Source organism: Lampris incognitus, chromosome 6, assembly GCF_029633865.1.
Source record: "Lampris incognitus isolate fLamInc1 chromosome 6, fLamInc1.hap2, whole genome shotgun sequence".
In the NCBI taxonomy this organism is placed as follows: Eukaryota; Metazoa; Chordata; class Actinopteri; order Lampriformes; family Lampridae; genus Lampris; species Lampris incognitus.
The window spans coordinates 56,055,846-56,071,988 of NC_079216.1; the positions used below are offsets into that span (position 1 = coordinate 56,055,846).

The 16,143-nt window shown below is 43.0% G+C and overlaps 1 protein-coding gene across 1 annotated transcript in view; it reads right to left on the reverse strand.

Annotated features, from left to right (window-relative positions):
• The window catches only part of LOC130114756 (cytochrome P450 2B4-like), a 44,996-nt gene that overhangs the window by 15,222 nt on the left and 13,631 nt on the right, over positions 1-16,143 (reverse strand). Inside the window, exons 2-4 of the mRNA XM_056282660.1 lie at positions 9,200-9,362; positions 6,516-6,668; positions 986-1,146 (exon numbers count right to left, since the gene is read on the reverse strand). Coding sequence (XP_056138635.1) covers positions 986-1,146; positions 6,516-6,668; positions 9,200-9,362 — 477 coding nt within the window. The remainder of the gene's footprint in view (positions 1-985; positions 1,147-6,515; positions 6,669-9,199; positions 9,363-16,143) is intronic.

The following is a 16,143-nucleotide window of genomic DNA, read 5'->3' on the forward strand; positions in this document are numbered from 1 at the left end:
TCTTTGATTTCATCCTCTAAATGGAGAAGCCTCATTTAACTATATCCGATAATTTTGAGTTTGTGACTTGATTTTGTGGGGAAACTGAAACTGCTATATCAATTCCATTAACAATACATTATATTTCAATTGATTTATTTATGAAAATGTTTTCAATTTTATTTAAGTTTCAGCAAGTTGTTGTCGTTGAACAGGATCAATTACACCAGGCAGAAAATGTATTTGGGGGATGGAAAGCATTATGCATTCAGCAGCAACGATGACAGATTAATCCATAGCACCGCAATGTGCAAACCACTGGTCCACTGGTTAGACTGGCAGCCTCTATATAGAGATCAACTGGTTGTGTAAGGGAGTCAAAATTGCAGGCATAGTCTGCCTCGAACAGCAGCGGGCGTAATACACTCTATGCTGCATTATGGAATACCATCTCAGGTTTCATGGTTTTTCCTGGAACAGGATTTAATTGTGGAGGGAAACCCATTTGACAGGATAACACATTGCTCCCCATAGAGGAAAAAATGCCCACCCTGGTCTGCTTTCAGTTTATCTTACATGCTTCTATTAACAGATGAATCTACAATAGGATAGATGCCCTCTCTGCATGTTTTTTGCATTTTTGAGCTTGTTATTGCAACTAAAATTTGTTAAAGAAAAAAAAGCCAAAAAAAAAGGAAGAGTACATGCATGAAGTCAACTCCCCACTTCTAATTGACTTTTTCTAATTGACACTGTTCATTATCCTCTTTGGGTTTACGATAATGTTAATCCAGAATATTACATGAATACACCCAGAATATGTGTGACTGATTTTTTCCCCCAATCATAACATAAGTGAATACCAGTATAAAAAACAACAACATTTTCCATTGATCCACAATCCATGCTCAGTTTTTAAACCATTGAAATATATTTCATATCCATTGCAAGTCTCTGGTCTGAAATATCCTCATGAGATATTCCTTAAAAAAATGCTGTGACTCACCACAGACCATGGTCCACTGATGAGACTAGCAGCCTCTGTGTAGTGATGAAGTAGTTTTGTAAAGGAATCATAATTGCAGGCATAGTCTGCCCCGAACAGGAGTGGGCATATTACACTGGATGCTACATTGTGGAACAAAATCTCAGGTTTCAAAATTTTCCCTGGAACAGAATCATAGTAAGAAATTCAGGTCAACACTGATGAAAATATTACAACACCACTGAGTGTAACTCAGAAGAATTCCATACAAAATATGGTTAAAATAAAAAAGAGCTGTTAGTTGATAAAGCAACAATTCCAAAGATTTATTTGCAAACCACAGTCCTTTTCATATACATTTTATCACAGGTATATTCAAGATGACAGCTAATCCATGAACACACAAGTCATGAACACTTTTGTAGTTGCTTATTTTAATGGTTACTGTTGGGTAGAACTTCTGGCACATGATGTTTTATATCTTCAACACAGCAGCCCAATGCAGAAAAACAGGAAAGGAAGCAGTGAGTGTGAAGAAGATACGAAGTTGTTGGGGCTAACAAGCAGATACAGAAGACCAAACCAGGCATCACAGTATAAAAAAACCGTAATATTAGGCTCAACCATGTTTTGTGTCCTCACAAAAATGGATCTTTGGGAATTAGGTTGCTAGAAAAAAAAAGAAAAGAAAAAAGACTGGTCTCTCGCACCACGGGCGACTACGTTAACCAGTCAACTCCTGGTTAACATAGTCGCCTATGGGGTGGGAGGCCCGAGTTTGTGTCCCGGCTGTGGCAGTTCCTGGCTGCCCCCAGAATTTGCTACATTGGTGTCAGAAGTGGGATGGTGAGACCGGGAGGCCATCGGAAGCGCGTGCACCCAGAGGCGTGAGGGAGTTGGTATGCTGAGGCGGGGGGACGTGCTTCCCGAAGGAGGGGGGTAGTGTAACAACCACGGATGAATAGACTCACCAGCCCTTGGATAACGGGTTGTACCCTTTAGTCGACTGGTTAATGTAGTCGCCCGTGGTGCGGAAGGCCCGGGTTCGCATCCCAGCTGCGACGGTTCCTGGCTGCCCCCAAATTTGGTACATTGGTGTCAGAAGTGGGATGGTGAGACCGTGAGGCCATCGGAAGCGTGTGTGCCCAGAGACAAGGGCTAGCGAGTCACCATCCCACTTCTGACACCAATGTAGCAAATTCTGGGGGCAGCCACGTTCACGCCCCCAGCTGTGGCGGTTCCCAGCTGCCCTCCGAATTCACTACAATACTTACTCCCGCTCGCTGTTGCAGTCCCAGGATAAATAGCCGGCACAGCATCAGACTTCAAAACTAATTTCTTGTAGAAACCCACCCAGTGGCTTTTGCATTAGTTTATGGAAACACCCCTCACGCCTGTCAATAAACGTTGTATCCAGATGAACTGATTCAACTTTCTTTGATGCCTCACTGAAATGAGCATTGCAGATATGCAGTCCCTTCAGGTTTGTAGGTACATGAGCCCGATGTCTATAAATAAATTCCAACCATTTCAGCAGTATAGTGGGGGTTTTGTTTTGTTTTTGGTAGATAGTGGAAGGAAGCGCTGGGGTCTGGTTTACATCGGAAAAACTGCACACTCCACCATGTTTGTTGTCAAAACTTTCACTATGCTATTGCAAGCTGGCTCTCTGTACTGTACTGACAAGTCCGCCCCCCGCAGGAGGTTTCAGGTTTCTTTGCCTGCCCTGCATCTGCATATTAAACAGCAATTGGCTTTTGGATTTGTGATGTACAAAATCTTGTTTATCCGCTTATCAAATTTTAAGGAGGCGCACAGACAGTGCCTCCTTCAGTCAAGGAATGTTAAAACACCGCTCTAGTGACAAACTGCACAGATACAAGTCAGTATAGTCAAGGCCAGACATTTTAGGGGACACAAACATAAGAAAACCACATTTTTGAGTGGAGGGGTACTTTAAGGATTATAGTTTTGATATCGCACAACATTTTTTTTAGAAGGTAACAGAGTAGTGAACTCCAATGAGTAAGGAGCATTTGTAGGGGAAATGGAAGAAAAAAAAAACTTTGTTTCAAAGTTTTGAAAATATGTCATTTAAATGAGCATTTATTGCAAATCTGAGAGAAAACACGACCATCTTACCCCAGAAAAGTTGAATCAGTTCATCTGGGCACAACGTTGAAACATTTCGTCACTCATCTAAGTGACTTTGTCAGTCTCGGCGGACTGCAGGTGTCCCCAACCTTATAAACAGTAGAGTTGTATAACGACTGAAACTGGTGATCTAACAGGGGTTTCATGTGCACATTTCTGTGACCATTAATTAGAGTTACAGTGGCCACGTGCACTATTCACAGGGGATTGGAGAATAGCTGCAATCAAAGCATTGTAAGATGGTGACAGATGTACTCTTAGCCCCCCTCCTTGGTTCAGGGATGGTGCTTCCCTCTTCATATCGATGGCTTCTTTGACTCCCCATTCAAACCGGTGTTACTCCCTGTCAAGTATGTGCACATCCTCATCCTTGACAGAATGGCCACTGGCTTGATGAGGTAGCTCTTCTGTGCTGGCCATCCTCTTCGCAAGTCTGTTTGATTTCCCCAATGTACAAGTCATGCAATCCTCCAGCACTTAACAGTGTATACTATACTATACTATACTATACTATACTATACTATGTTGCTCTTTTTGCACTGGGTGACCCAATCCTTGAGGTGGACCAATTTCTGGTGCAGTGTATTTTATGGTTTGAAAGCAACTGAGACGCAGGGTTTGGAAAATATGAGTCTCAACTGTTCTAACACTCCCGCCACATATGGAATCACCACTGGTTTATGCTTAGGCAGCTGTTGTCCCTCTCCTCTCTTCGATCGGCTGGTGCACTGCTTGGGCATCTTCCTCACTTTGACAAACACCCAGTTAGAATAACCACACTTATCCAGGGTCTGCTTAATGTGGGATTTCCCCCAACCCCAGCCGCTGTGTCAGTGGGGACGTTGTCACTTGGTGGTGCAGCATCCTGATGACTTCTAGTTTGTGCTCCAGCGCATTATGAGAGTCAAACCTTAAGTACTGATCAGCATGTGTTGGTTTATGGTACACAAGCAACTGTGCTGTTTGTAAGGTTGGGGATACCTGCAATCAGCTGAGACTGACAAAGTCACATAGATGAGTGATGAAATGTTTCTCCCACTAAACATTGTGTCCAGATCAATTGATTCAACTTTTCTGGGACTTCTACACCTGGATAATTGAGCATGAATCAAGGCTGCTATTTTATATTCGACCAAATCAGTCCATTTCACATCAACATTGGCATAATTGAGCATTTTCAAGAACTTTTCAATTTCTAACAAGGACACCGAACCAAAATGACATTTAAATTCTTAGCTAATTGCAAACAAATGCTATATTTTTTCAGTAAAATGAAGAAAGTTCAACATTAGCAGCTATAGAGGTGTGACTTGTGGTATTGTCATTCAAGCCAATGCAGAGTTTTCAATTTATGATGAAAGATTTTAGTATCATAATGTCAAAAGGGGCAAGTGAAGGGTCCACAGCAGTGGCGGCTGGTGCTAATAATTTTTTTTGGGGGGGGGCACAATTTACCTTGGTGCAGCACATCTGACAGCTGCTTTAATGTCCTCACAGTCACAGAGTTATTAAGAAGGACAATGTAGCCTATAGATTTTATCAGGGTTCAATAATAGCGGTCCCACTGTCCATGATGCCTCCCTGCCAGACAAGCTAAATCATTTCTATGCCCGCTTAGATGCTCACTCTACCGATTGCAGAGGTCAGAGAATCACTGCGCAGAGTGAACACACGGAAGGCTGCCGGACCAGACGGCATACCGGGTTGGGTCCTCTGGGAATGTGCCAACCAGCTGGCTGAGGTCTTCACAACTACATTTAACCTCTCACTGTCCCAATCCATAGTCCCGGCATGCTTCAAGACCACCTCTATCATTCCTGTCCCCAAGAAACCAAAATTCACATGTCTGAATGACTGCCAACCCATAGCACTCACCCCCATCGCCATGAAGTGCTTTGAGAGAATGGTTCTGGCTCACATCGAAAACATTATCCCCCCCACATTCGACCCACATCAGTTCGCCTACCGTCCCAAAGGGTCTACTGAGGATGCCATTGCTACTGCCCTGCATTTTGCTCTAACCCACCTTGAACTTAACAACACATACATCCGGAAGCTGTTTATAGATTACAGCTCTGCCTTCAAGACTATCATCCCTGCCAAACTAACCACCAAACTCCTGTCCCTTGCCTCAACCCCTCCCTCTGTAACTGGACCCTGGACTTCCTGACCAACAGACCTCAGTCTGTTAGGATAGGTGACCACACCTCCTCCACCCTGACCCTCAGCACAGGTGCACCTCAAGGCAGTGTTCTGAGCCCCCTCCTTTTCTCCCTCTTTACCCATGACTGCCTGCCAACTCACCCCTCAAATGTTATAGTTAAATTTGCAGATGACACCACAGTCATTGGCCGTATCACCAACAATGACAAGACGGCCTACAGGGACGAGATTCAGCACCCCACATCATGGTGTACTACCAACAAACTTGTCCTCAATGTGCAGAAGACGAAGGAGCTGATTGTGGACTTCAGGAGGTCTAGAAGCTGCAGCCACTCCCCCATACACATCAATGGGGTGGAAGTGGAACGTGTTACCAGCTTTAAATTCCTTGGAGTCCACATCAGCAAGGAACTTTCCTGGACATTAAACACCCAGACCCTTGTAAAAAAGGCCCAACAATGCCTGCATTTCCTGAGGAGGCTGAGGAGCGCCCATCTATCCCCTAAAATTCTCACCAACTTCTACCATTGCACCATAGAAAGCACCCTGACCAGCTGCATCTCAGTGTGGAACAGCAACTGCACCTCAGTAGACCAGAAAGCTCTGCAGCGGGTCGTCAAGGCGGCCGAGCATATCACTGGTACCCAGCTCCCAGCCATAAAAGATATTTATCACAAACGCTGCCTTTGAAGGGGTCTGAGCATCAACAGAGATCCCACCCACCCCAACCATGGACTGTTCTCCCCCCTGCGCTCTGGGAGGCGTTACAGGAGCCTCAGAGCCCGCACTACCAGGCTCAAAAACAGCTTCTTTCTACAAACTGTTACCCACCTGAACCTGGCAACCCAATGAATGTCTGTAGATATTTTTAAATATTTTGTACTCTTGTTCTTTTTTAAGTTATTTTAGCTTTTGGTCTTCATGTGTGTATATCTTATACTGTGTTTGTCTGTGTCTGTCTTGCACTGTTTGGTGAAGCCACAGCCCTCATTTCATTTTTAACATGTGCCTGCACATGGTTTTTAATGACAACAAATTGAATTAATAACTCTGTGACTGTGTGGACATTAAAGCAGCTGTCAGGTGTGCTGTGACAATGTAAATTGCCCCCCACCCAAAAAAAAATGTTAGCACCAGCCACCACTGGTCCATAGCAAAGTGGAGGAGTCTACACTGGGGGGATCCCTTCCAACTCTGTGAGAAGTGGGAATAATTAGGATTTTAGCTGACATACCGACACTTTCATCCAGTTGTTTCATGCAGTTCTGTGTTTCTGATAGAATTCTCTCTTCCATGGACAGTTTCCCGAGGCCAAAGTTCCTCAAAGTCTTCAAAGCAAAGCGTCTGTGCTCCCTCCAACCAGGACCGTAGTCTGACAGAATCACTCCTACCATTAGCACAGTGACACAAAGAGCATGGTGTACTGATTAAAAAGCAGAACTCATTACCAGGACCTCCTGCAGTAAATATATCACTATTCTGGAAAACACACTTTGGAAGTGAGGGCTCACATGTAGTCAGTCCCAGTTGAAGATTGTATATTACAAAACATAGAGATTTTTTATACGTTACTCCCCCCCTTTTCTCCTCAATTGTACCTGGCCAATCACCCCACTCTCCGAGCCGTCCCGGTCGCTGCTCCACCCCCTCTGCCGATCCAGAGAGGGCTACAGACTACCACATGCCTCCTCCGATACATGTGGAGTCACCAGCCGCTTCTGACAGTGAGGAGTTTTGCCAGGGGGATTTAGCGCCAGGGGGATTTAGCGCCAGGGGGATTTAGCGCCAGGGGGATTTAGCGCCAGGGGGATTTAGCGCCAGGGGGATTTAGCGCCAGGGGGATTTAGCGCCAGGGGGAATCACACCATTCCCCCCTCCCCCCCGAACAGGCACCCGACCAACCAGAGGAGGCACTATTGCAGCGACCAAGACATATACCTACATCCAACCCGCAGACACAGCCAATTGTGTCTGTAGGGACGCCCGACTAAACGAGAGGTAACACAGGGATTCGAACAGGCAATTCCCGTGTTGATAGGCAACAGTATAGACCACTATGCTACCCGGATGCCCTTTTTTACATTACTTCAATACCTTTTTTAGCATTTCACCAGTGCATAAAAACTAGACAGGAAGCTTCATAGCAGCATAAAATAATTGGATACAGAGAGCCACAAAAATAAACAGTGATGTAATGATCATCATCAAATCTATCATGGCTTTAATAGTTTATCTTGAGGAATTTATCTGGTTAAGAAACTCTACTAATAGTGAGACAACTATAAGGGGACCAATGTGGTTGAGTCAAGTCAAGTTTATTTGTATGGCCCTAAAAAAAATTACAGTCTTGGGGCATTCAGGTGGTGTCGTGGTCTATTCCGTTGCCTATCAACAAAAGGATCAGCGGGTCGAATCCCCGTGTTACCTCCGGCTTAATTGGGCATCCCTACCGACACAGTTGGCCGTGGCTGCGGGTGGGAAGTCGGATGTGGGTATGTGTCCTGGTCGCTGTACTAGCGCCTCCTGTGGTCAGTCGGAGTACCTGTTTGGGGGGGACAGGGGAACTGGGGGGAATAGCGTGATCCTCCCACGCACTACGTCCCCCTGGTGAAATTCGTCACTCTCAGGTGAAAAGAAGCGGCTGGCAACTCCACATGTATCAGAGGAGGCATGTGGTAGTCTGTAGCCCTCCCCGGATGGGCAGAGGGGGTGGAACAGCGACCGGGACGGCTCGGAAGAGTGGGGTGATTGGCTGGATACAATTGAGGAGAAAAAGGGAGAAATCATCAACAACAACAAAAGAAAGAAACAAAGAAAAAAATAGTCTCAGAGGGCTTTAAACTTATACTGTCAAAAACAGGTAGATACAGTAAATTACAATGGACATCCATCCTTAGACCCTTGATTTGGATAATGAAAATTTCCACAGGAAAAAAACAAAACAAAACATTTGCAAAAACCTCAGGAGGAGCATAAGAGGAGGAATCCATCTTCCAGGATGCATAGGCATGCAAGAGGTGTCAGCTGGGCAAAGTAGATGATATGGTAACAGGTTTAGAAATAAATTCTGATTTCTGGGGCCCTTGATATTCTACGTGCATATGATATAATTTGATCTTTTCAACACTGCCGGTGAATTTGTGGTTGCTAATGTGTCCTAAGTGGTTGTTGGGACATTTTTGGTGGTTGCCAGGGTGTACTAAGTGGTTGGTAAGGTGTCACTGAGTGGATGTCAAAGTGTACTTGGGGGTTGTGAAGGTGCACTAGGTGGTTGCTAGGTGGTTGCTAGGGTGTACTAGGTGGTTGCTAGAGTGTAATGGGTAGTTACTAGGTTGTACTAGGTGGTTGCTAAAGCGGCACTCCTACTAGTACCACTACTACTCCTGCTTTTACTACTACAACTACTACTAATACTACCGCCACCACCACTACTACTACTACTACTACTAGGTCAACTGTTCCTGCAACTATTCCTGCTTTTACTACTACAGCTTTTAGTGCTGATGAGCAAATGCAACCCAAAACTATTTGAAAATGATAATGGAAGTATACCAGCATTCACATCGACCAATGAGCAGTGAGATTAGGGACTATTTTTATAATGCAATCTTATTGGCTGAGACTCATGTGACATCATTCATTCTAGCTCCACTCTAGCTGAGCTGAACATTCTTCCATTCATGCATATGTGGAAACGATTCTCGTTAAAAATTAAATATCTCCAAAAGTATAAAATATACCAAACATGAGCTGGAATACTCAGACATGAGGAGAACAAAAAAACTCCACACAGATGGGCTGGAATCAAATCCAGAACCCACTTACGGTGAGGCCACATGCAAACAACTAAGTCACCATCATACCATCAGTCCTATGGCTCCCATCACCACATAACAACACATCACTTCACTGTTTTACCTTTGTTTTGGTTTATGGCATTAACCATGAGGTCTTGGGGTCGTCCAGCAAAGTCAGCAGCCTTGATCACCAGAGCCTCCTTCAAGGCCCTTAGGCCACTGATGATGACAACTGGTCTGTGGCCCAAGAACACACTGTAGACATTACCATAGTGCTTGGCCAGCTGGGGAGAGCAGGATAAGAAGCCATTAAAATTCTAAAACGGTTAGTTTTGACCAAGATAACAGTACCTATGACGATTCACAACAGGCTTACTATTATTTCACATTCAAAACAAGGTGAAACAGCATTCACAGTGTAATGTAACACATTTCCAAGTAAAAGAGGATATTAGGGCAGGACAATAATCTTGGGAGGGATGTGGTTTGATCCTTCAGGATTTGATTGGATAGTGCAAAACATTTTATAGTATAATTAGTTGGAAAGTCGCTCGCTGGCTGGCTCATGCATGAAGGTACTGTGATAGAATTTAATGTAAAATAAGCAAAAACATTTTTTTTGTGGGTTTTTTTTGGCACAAGTTGTTAGCAGTTGTTGGCACAATATGTGCATAATATGATTGGGAAAATTAGCTAATAAGGTAAAAATGTCAATTTTCATGTCAATGTCTTCATGAATTACATTTTCTTTAAAACTCAAATACAGAAAATATTGAGAATCTGTTTTGTGAGAGGATTACAATCAGTAGTCTAATAAGATATTTAAGAATGACTGTTATGGAATCAAGTGCAAGCATTTCACATGAATATATTTTAACATGAAAGTTTGGTGATTGAATCTTTTTTAAAACTTTGGTCCGCCCTAACGATAAAGTGGTCACAGTCAATGGTCAAGAGGCCTTAGAATGTAATGTAAAAATGAAATACTCCATGTTCAGCCCTTCAAGTCTCCTTCAGATAGACAAAAAAAATGTTCCTCCTACTATGATTTGCTTGCAACTCTCGAAGGATAGGTTCACCTTTTTTTTAACCCAGACCTCATTAAAACTTTGTTCAGACTTCATTTAGAATCAGAAAAACTTCACTCATCACTTCAGTACTGGGTAACTTTCCGCTTCTCTGATTCTTCTAACTGGGCTTCAATTGGGCAATCATTAAAACCACGTGGTGCCCAATCATGTACCATGGAGGGCTGTGCGTATACAGGTTTTCATTCCAACCCAAAACTACACCAGCTCATTTCCCTGGTTACCACACCTTCAACTAGACAGGGGAGAATTAATCAGTGAAATTAGCTTGCATATTTTGGGCTGGATCATCATTGCTAATGATTGGGGACCACTGACTTCCATCCATTATCCAAACCACTTATCCTGCTCTCAGGGATGCTGGAGCCTATCCCAGCAGTCATTGAGCGGCAGGCGGGGAAACACCCTAGACAGGCCGCCAGTCCATCACAGGGCCAACACACACACACACACACACACACACACACACACACACACACACACACACACACACACACACACACACACACACACACACACACACACACACACACACACACACACACACACACACACACACACACACCCCTAGGGACAATTTAGTATGGCCGAATCACCTGACCTACATGTCTTTGGACTGTGGGAGGAAACCCACACGGACACGGGAAGAACATGCAAATGCCACACAGAGGACAACCCCCAAGGTTGGACTACCCCGGGGCTTGAACCCAGGACCTTCTTGCTGTGAGGCAGCCACCGTGCCGCTGCGTGGACAGCAATGGTTGGTAAATATTAAAATCACTTCATGGAGTGTCTGGGTAGTGTAGTGGTCTATTCCATTGCCTACCAACACAGTGTAACACTGCTTTAAGCATTTAAAAACCAAAATACGGTGCATATTCTTTTTGAAAACAAGAAGCTCACATTAAAGTCAGTCATGTGCCATTTCAAAAAAAGCCACAAGCCACAATGGCCCACCTCTGCAAATAAATATTCTGTACTAGATTTGTGCATACCTGTCAACATCCAGCTGTAAAAAGATTTTCTGCTGCATTGGTATAGCAGCAGATCACCCCCCCCCCACACACACACCCACGCAGAAATGGGGAGAACATGCAGACTCCACACAGAGGATGACCCCCAAGGTTGGATTAAACAGGAGCTTCTTGCTGTGAGGCGACTGCACCAGCGTGCCACCCTATTTTTTATATAAATATATACTGTGATGGCCTGGTGGCCTGTCCAGGGTGTCTCCCTGCCCACTGCCCAATGACTGCTGGGATAGGCTCCAGCATCCCCGCGCCCCTGAGAGCAGGATAAGCGGTTTGGATAATGGGTGGATGGATGGATATATATACACTACCGTTCAAAAGTTTGGGATCACCCAAACAATTTCGTGTTTTCCATGAAAAGTCACACTTATTCACCACCATATGTTGTGAAATGAATAGAAAATAGAGTCAAGACATTGACAAGGTTAGAAATAATGATTTTTATTTGAAATAAGATTTTTTTACATCAAACTTTGCTTTCGTTAAAGAATCCTCCATTTGCAGCAATTACAGCATTGCAGACCTTTGGCATTCTAGCTGTTAATTTGTTGAGGTAATCTGGAGAAATTGCACCCCACGCTTCCAGAAGCAGCTCCCACAAGTTGGATTGGTTGGATGGGCACTTCTTTGAGCAGATTGAGTTTCTGGAGCATCACATTTGTGGGGTCAATTAAACGCTCAAAATGGCCAGAAAAAGAGAACTTTCATCTGAAACTCGACAGTCTATTCTTGTTCTTAGAAATGAAGGCTATTCCATGCGAGAAATTGCTAAGAAATTGAAGATTTCCTACACCGGTGTGTACTACTCCCTTCAGAGGACAGCACAAACAGGCTCTAACAGGTACTATTTAATGAAGATGCCAGTTGGGGACCTGTGAGGTGTCTGTTTCTCAAACTAGAGACTCTAATGTACTTATCTTCTTGCTCAGTTGTGCAACGCGGCCTCCCACTTCTTTTTCTACTCTGGTTAGAGCCTGTTTGTGCTGTCTTCTGAAGGGAGTAGTACACACCGGTGTAGGAAATCTTCAATTTCTTAGCAATTTCTCGCATGGAATAGCCTTCATTTCTAAGAACAAGAATAGACTGTCGAGTTTCAGATGAAAGTTCTCTTTTTTTGGCCATTTTGAGCGTTTAATTGACCCCACAAATGTGATGCTCCAGAAACTCAATCTGCTCAAAGAAGTGCCCATCCAACCAATCCAACTTGTGGGAGCTGCTTCTGGAAGCGTGGGGTGCAATTTCTCCAGATTACCTCAACAAATTAACAGCTAGAATGCCAAAGGTCTGCAATGCTGTAATTGCTGCAAATGGAGGATTCTTTGACGAAAGCAAAGTTTGATGTAAAAAAAATCTTATTTCAAATACAAATCATTATTTCTAACCTTGTCAATGTCTTGACTATTTTCTATTCATTTCACAACATATGGTGGTGAATAAGTGTGACTTTTCATGGAAAACACAAAATTGTTTGGGTGATCCCAAACTTTTGAACGGTAGTGTATATATACTGCTCAAAAAAATAAAGGGAACACCTAAAAACACAATATAGACCTCGATGAATGAAATATTTCAGCTGAAAATCTTTATTTATTAGACAGAGGAATGTGTTTAGAGCAAAATAACCTAAGAATGATCAATGGAAATCAAAATCATTAGCCCATTAAGATCTGGATTCAGAATCATACTCAAAATCAAAGTGGAAAATGAGAACATAGGCTGATCCAACTTCTGTGGAAATTCTTCAAGACGATTCAAAATGAGGCTCAGTAGTGTGTGTGGCCTCCACGTGCCTGTATGCACTCCCTACAACGTCTGGGCATGCTCCTGATGAGACGACAGATGGTCTCCTGAGGAATCTCCTCCCAGACCTGGATCAGGGCATCGGTCAACTCCTGGACAGTCTGTGGTGCGACATCGCGTTGGCGGATGGTACGAGACATGATGTCCCAGAGGTGCTCGGTTGGATTCAGGTCTGGGGAACGTGCAGGCCAGTCCATAGCATCAATGCCCTCGACATACAGGAACTGCTGACACACTCTGGCCACATTAGGACGAGCATTGTCATGCATGAGCAGGAACCCAGGGCCCACTGCACCAGCATATGGTCTGACAATGGGTCTGAGGATCTCATCCCGGTACCTAATGGCAGTCATGGTACCTCTGGCTAGCACGTAGAGGTCTGTGCGGCCCTCCAAGGATATGCCTCCCCAGACCATCACTGACCCACCGCCAAACCGGTCATGCTGGAGGATGTTGCAGGCAGCAGAACGTTCTCCACAGCGTCTCCAGACTCTCTCACGTCTGTCACATGTGTTCAGTGTGAACCTGCTCTCATCTGTGAAGAGCACAGGGCGCCAATGGCGAATCTGCCAACCAAGCTGTTCTCTGGCAAAGGTCAATCGGGCTGCACGGTGTTGGGCTGTGAGCACAGGCCCCAATTGTGGACGTCGGGCCCTCATACCATCCTCATGCATTCTGTTTCTCACTGTTTGAGCAGAAACCTGCACATTAGTGGCCTGTTGAAGGTCACCACCAGGTGGAAATTAGACAATTTACCAACAGGTGAAATTGATTCACAAATCAGTGTTGCTTCCTAACTGGACAGGTTGATATCTCAAAAGTGTGATTGACTTGGAGCTACATTGCATTGCTTATGTGTTCCCTTTATTTTTTTGAGCAGTGTATATATATATATATATATATATATATATATCCACACACACATGTATATAATTCTTGATGATGTTGTACACTGATTTTAGAAAAATTCTTTTTATTTTATTTTATTAGCTGCCTAAAAAGCTGCCTTTTCTTTCAAAAGTCTTAGAGAAAGCAGTTTATGTACAATTACAAATGCACCTAGAAATTAATAGCATTTTTGAAAAGTTCCGGTCCGGTTTCAAATCATGTCACAGCACTGAAACGGCCCTTTTAAGAGTTTTTAATGATCTTCTTTTAACTATGGACTCTGAGAACTCTGCTGTTCTGGTGCTTTTGGACCTGACTGCTGCCTTCGACACGGTTGACCATAATATTGTTTTATCACATCTTGAGCTGTGTGTAGGCATTAAAGGTACTGCCCTAGAATAGTTCAAGTTTTATCTGTCAAATAGAAGATTTTCTGTCTATATAGACCAATTCTCTGCAGCTGCAGCCCCACTTAATTGTGGGGTCCCTCAAGGCTCCATTTTGGGCCCCATTCTCTTCTCATTGTATAAACTGCCCTTGGGGTCCATTTTTAAAAAACACAATATGTCTTTTCATTGTTTTGCTGATGATTTATTATATCTATCTGCCTATAAAAAACAAACAGCAGAGATTCTATACAGGCTTTGCTTAGTTGTGTAAAGGATGTCACAACATGGATGGAGTTAAACTTCCTGAAACTAAATCAAAATAAGACTGAAATTATTGTATATGGACAACCTGATCTTCTGGATGGTTATGATAGTGCTCTTGGTCCTTTACCTTCCTACAGTCACTCTTCTGTTAGGAATCTTTTTTTGACAGCTCTTTTAACTTTGATAAATAAGCTCAGAAGTCAAAACAAGTTTTTTTCAATTACAACTTCTGGGAAAAGTAAAGGCCTAGCTCCCTTGAAATGATCTTGAAAGGGTAATTCATGCATTTATTACCTCTCGTTTGGATTATTGTAATTCATTGTATGTTGGTGTGGCTCAGTCGTCGCTTCATCGGTAGCAGCTTGTACAAAATGCAATTGCTTGCCTTCTGACAGGAAAAAAAACGACGTGATCACATGACGCCTGTACTGGCCTCCCTTCATTGGCTTCCTGTCTGTTCTAGGGTCCAGTTTAAGATTTTATTACTTGTTTTTAAGTCTTTGAATGGGCTGGCACCATCTTATTTATCTGAGCTAATACTTCATCATACACCAGTCAGAACACTCAGGTCAACAAACCAGATGCTCTTACATGTTCCGAGATCCAGGCTTAAGAATAGGGGTGACAGAGCCTTTGCAGTGGCTGCTCCTGATCTCTGGAACAACTTACCAGTACACATAAGATCATAATAATAATAATAATAATAATGATAATAATATAATAATTTTATTTATATAGCACCTTTCTAAAACAATGTTACAAAGTGCTTCACAAAAAAAAACAAGGCAGGAATAAAGGAAGATCAAATAAGAGTAAAAATAAAAACAGCAAAAATAAAAACATATGCAACAGGTTGTAGGCTTTTAAGTGGTCGCCCTACGGATGGTCGGTTGGTATTAGGAGGCCATGGGGGAATTTTCCCAGTGTTATAAGAAGACATATCTGTACTGGGTTTTTTGCCCCCACCTACGACTGTGTTCATTTTTATTCACTGACTTTTTTTATAATGTTTAATAAGTGTACTTTTCTTATGTTGATGATTTGGCCAAAGTCACAAAGGGGTTTAATGTGGGAAATAATTTGTTTAAGTATCTACAATCAATAGGCTTATTTTATACAATGTGTGATTATTTTTATTAATCAAGAATCAAACACTGGATTATAACTAGAGGTAATCAATTATTTTTTATTAACTATATGAGAATTGTGGAAATAATGGTGTAAAGAACAACATGATGCCACCCAGTGACTGTTGGGATAGGCTCCAGCATCCCCGCGACCCTGAGTAAGGATAAGCGGTTTGGATAATGAATGAATCAGTGAGTGAATGAATAAAAAAAAAAAAACAGGACAGGAACAGTGGTATACTGACAAGACCACCAGATGACAGTATGTGTAATAGGCCACATTAGACCACAGTGCCTGGAAGACTGAGACACCATATATTTGGATACGCAGAACAATGTCTTAACGAGAAAATAATGATGGATGGTGAGATATGATCTAAAATCAAAGGTGTGGTCTAAGGTTAAGCTCCACAATAGGTGGGGACAAAATACAGTATAAAAAAGAGTGTTTTAGACATGTTGTTTCAGTTGCTCCATG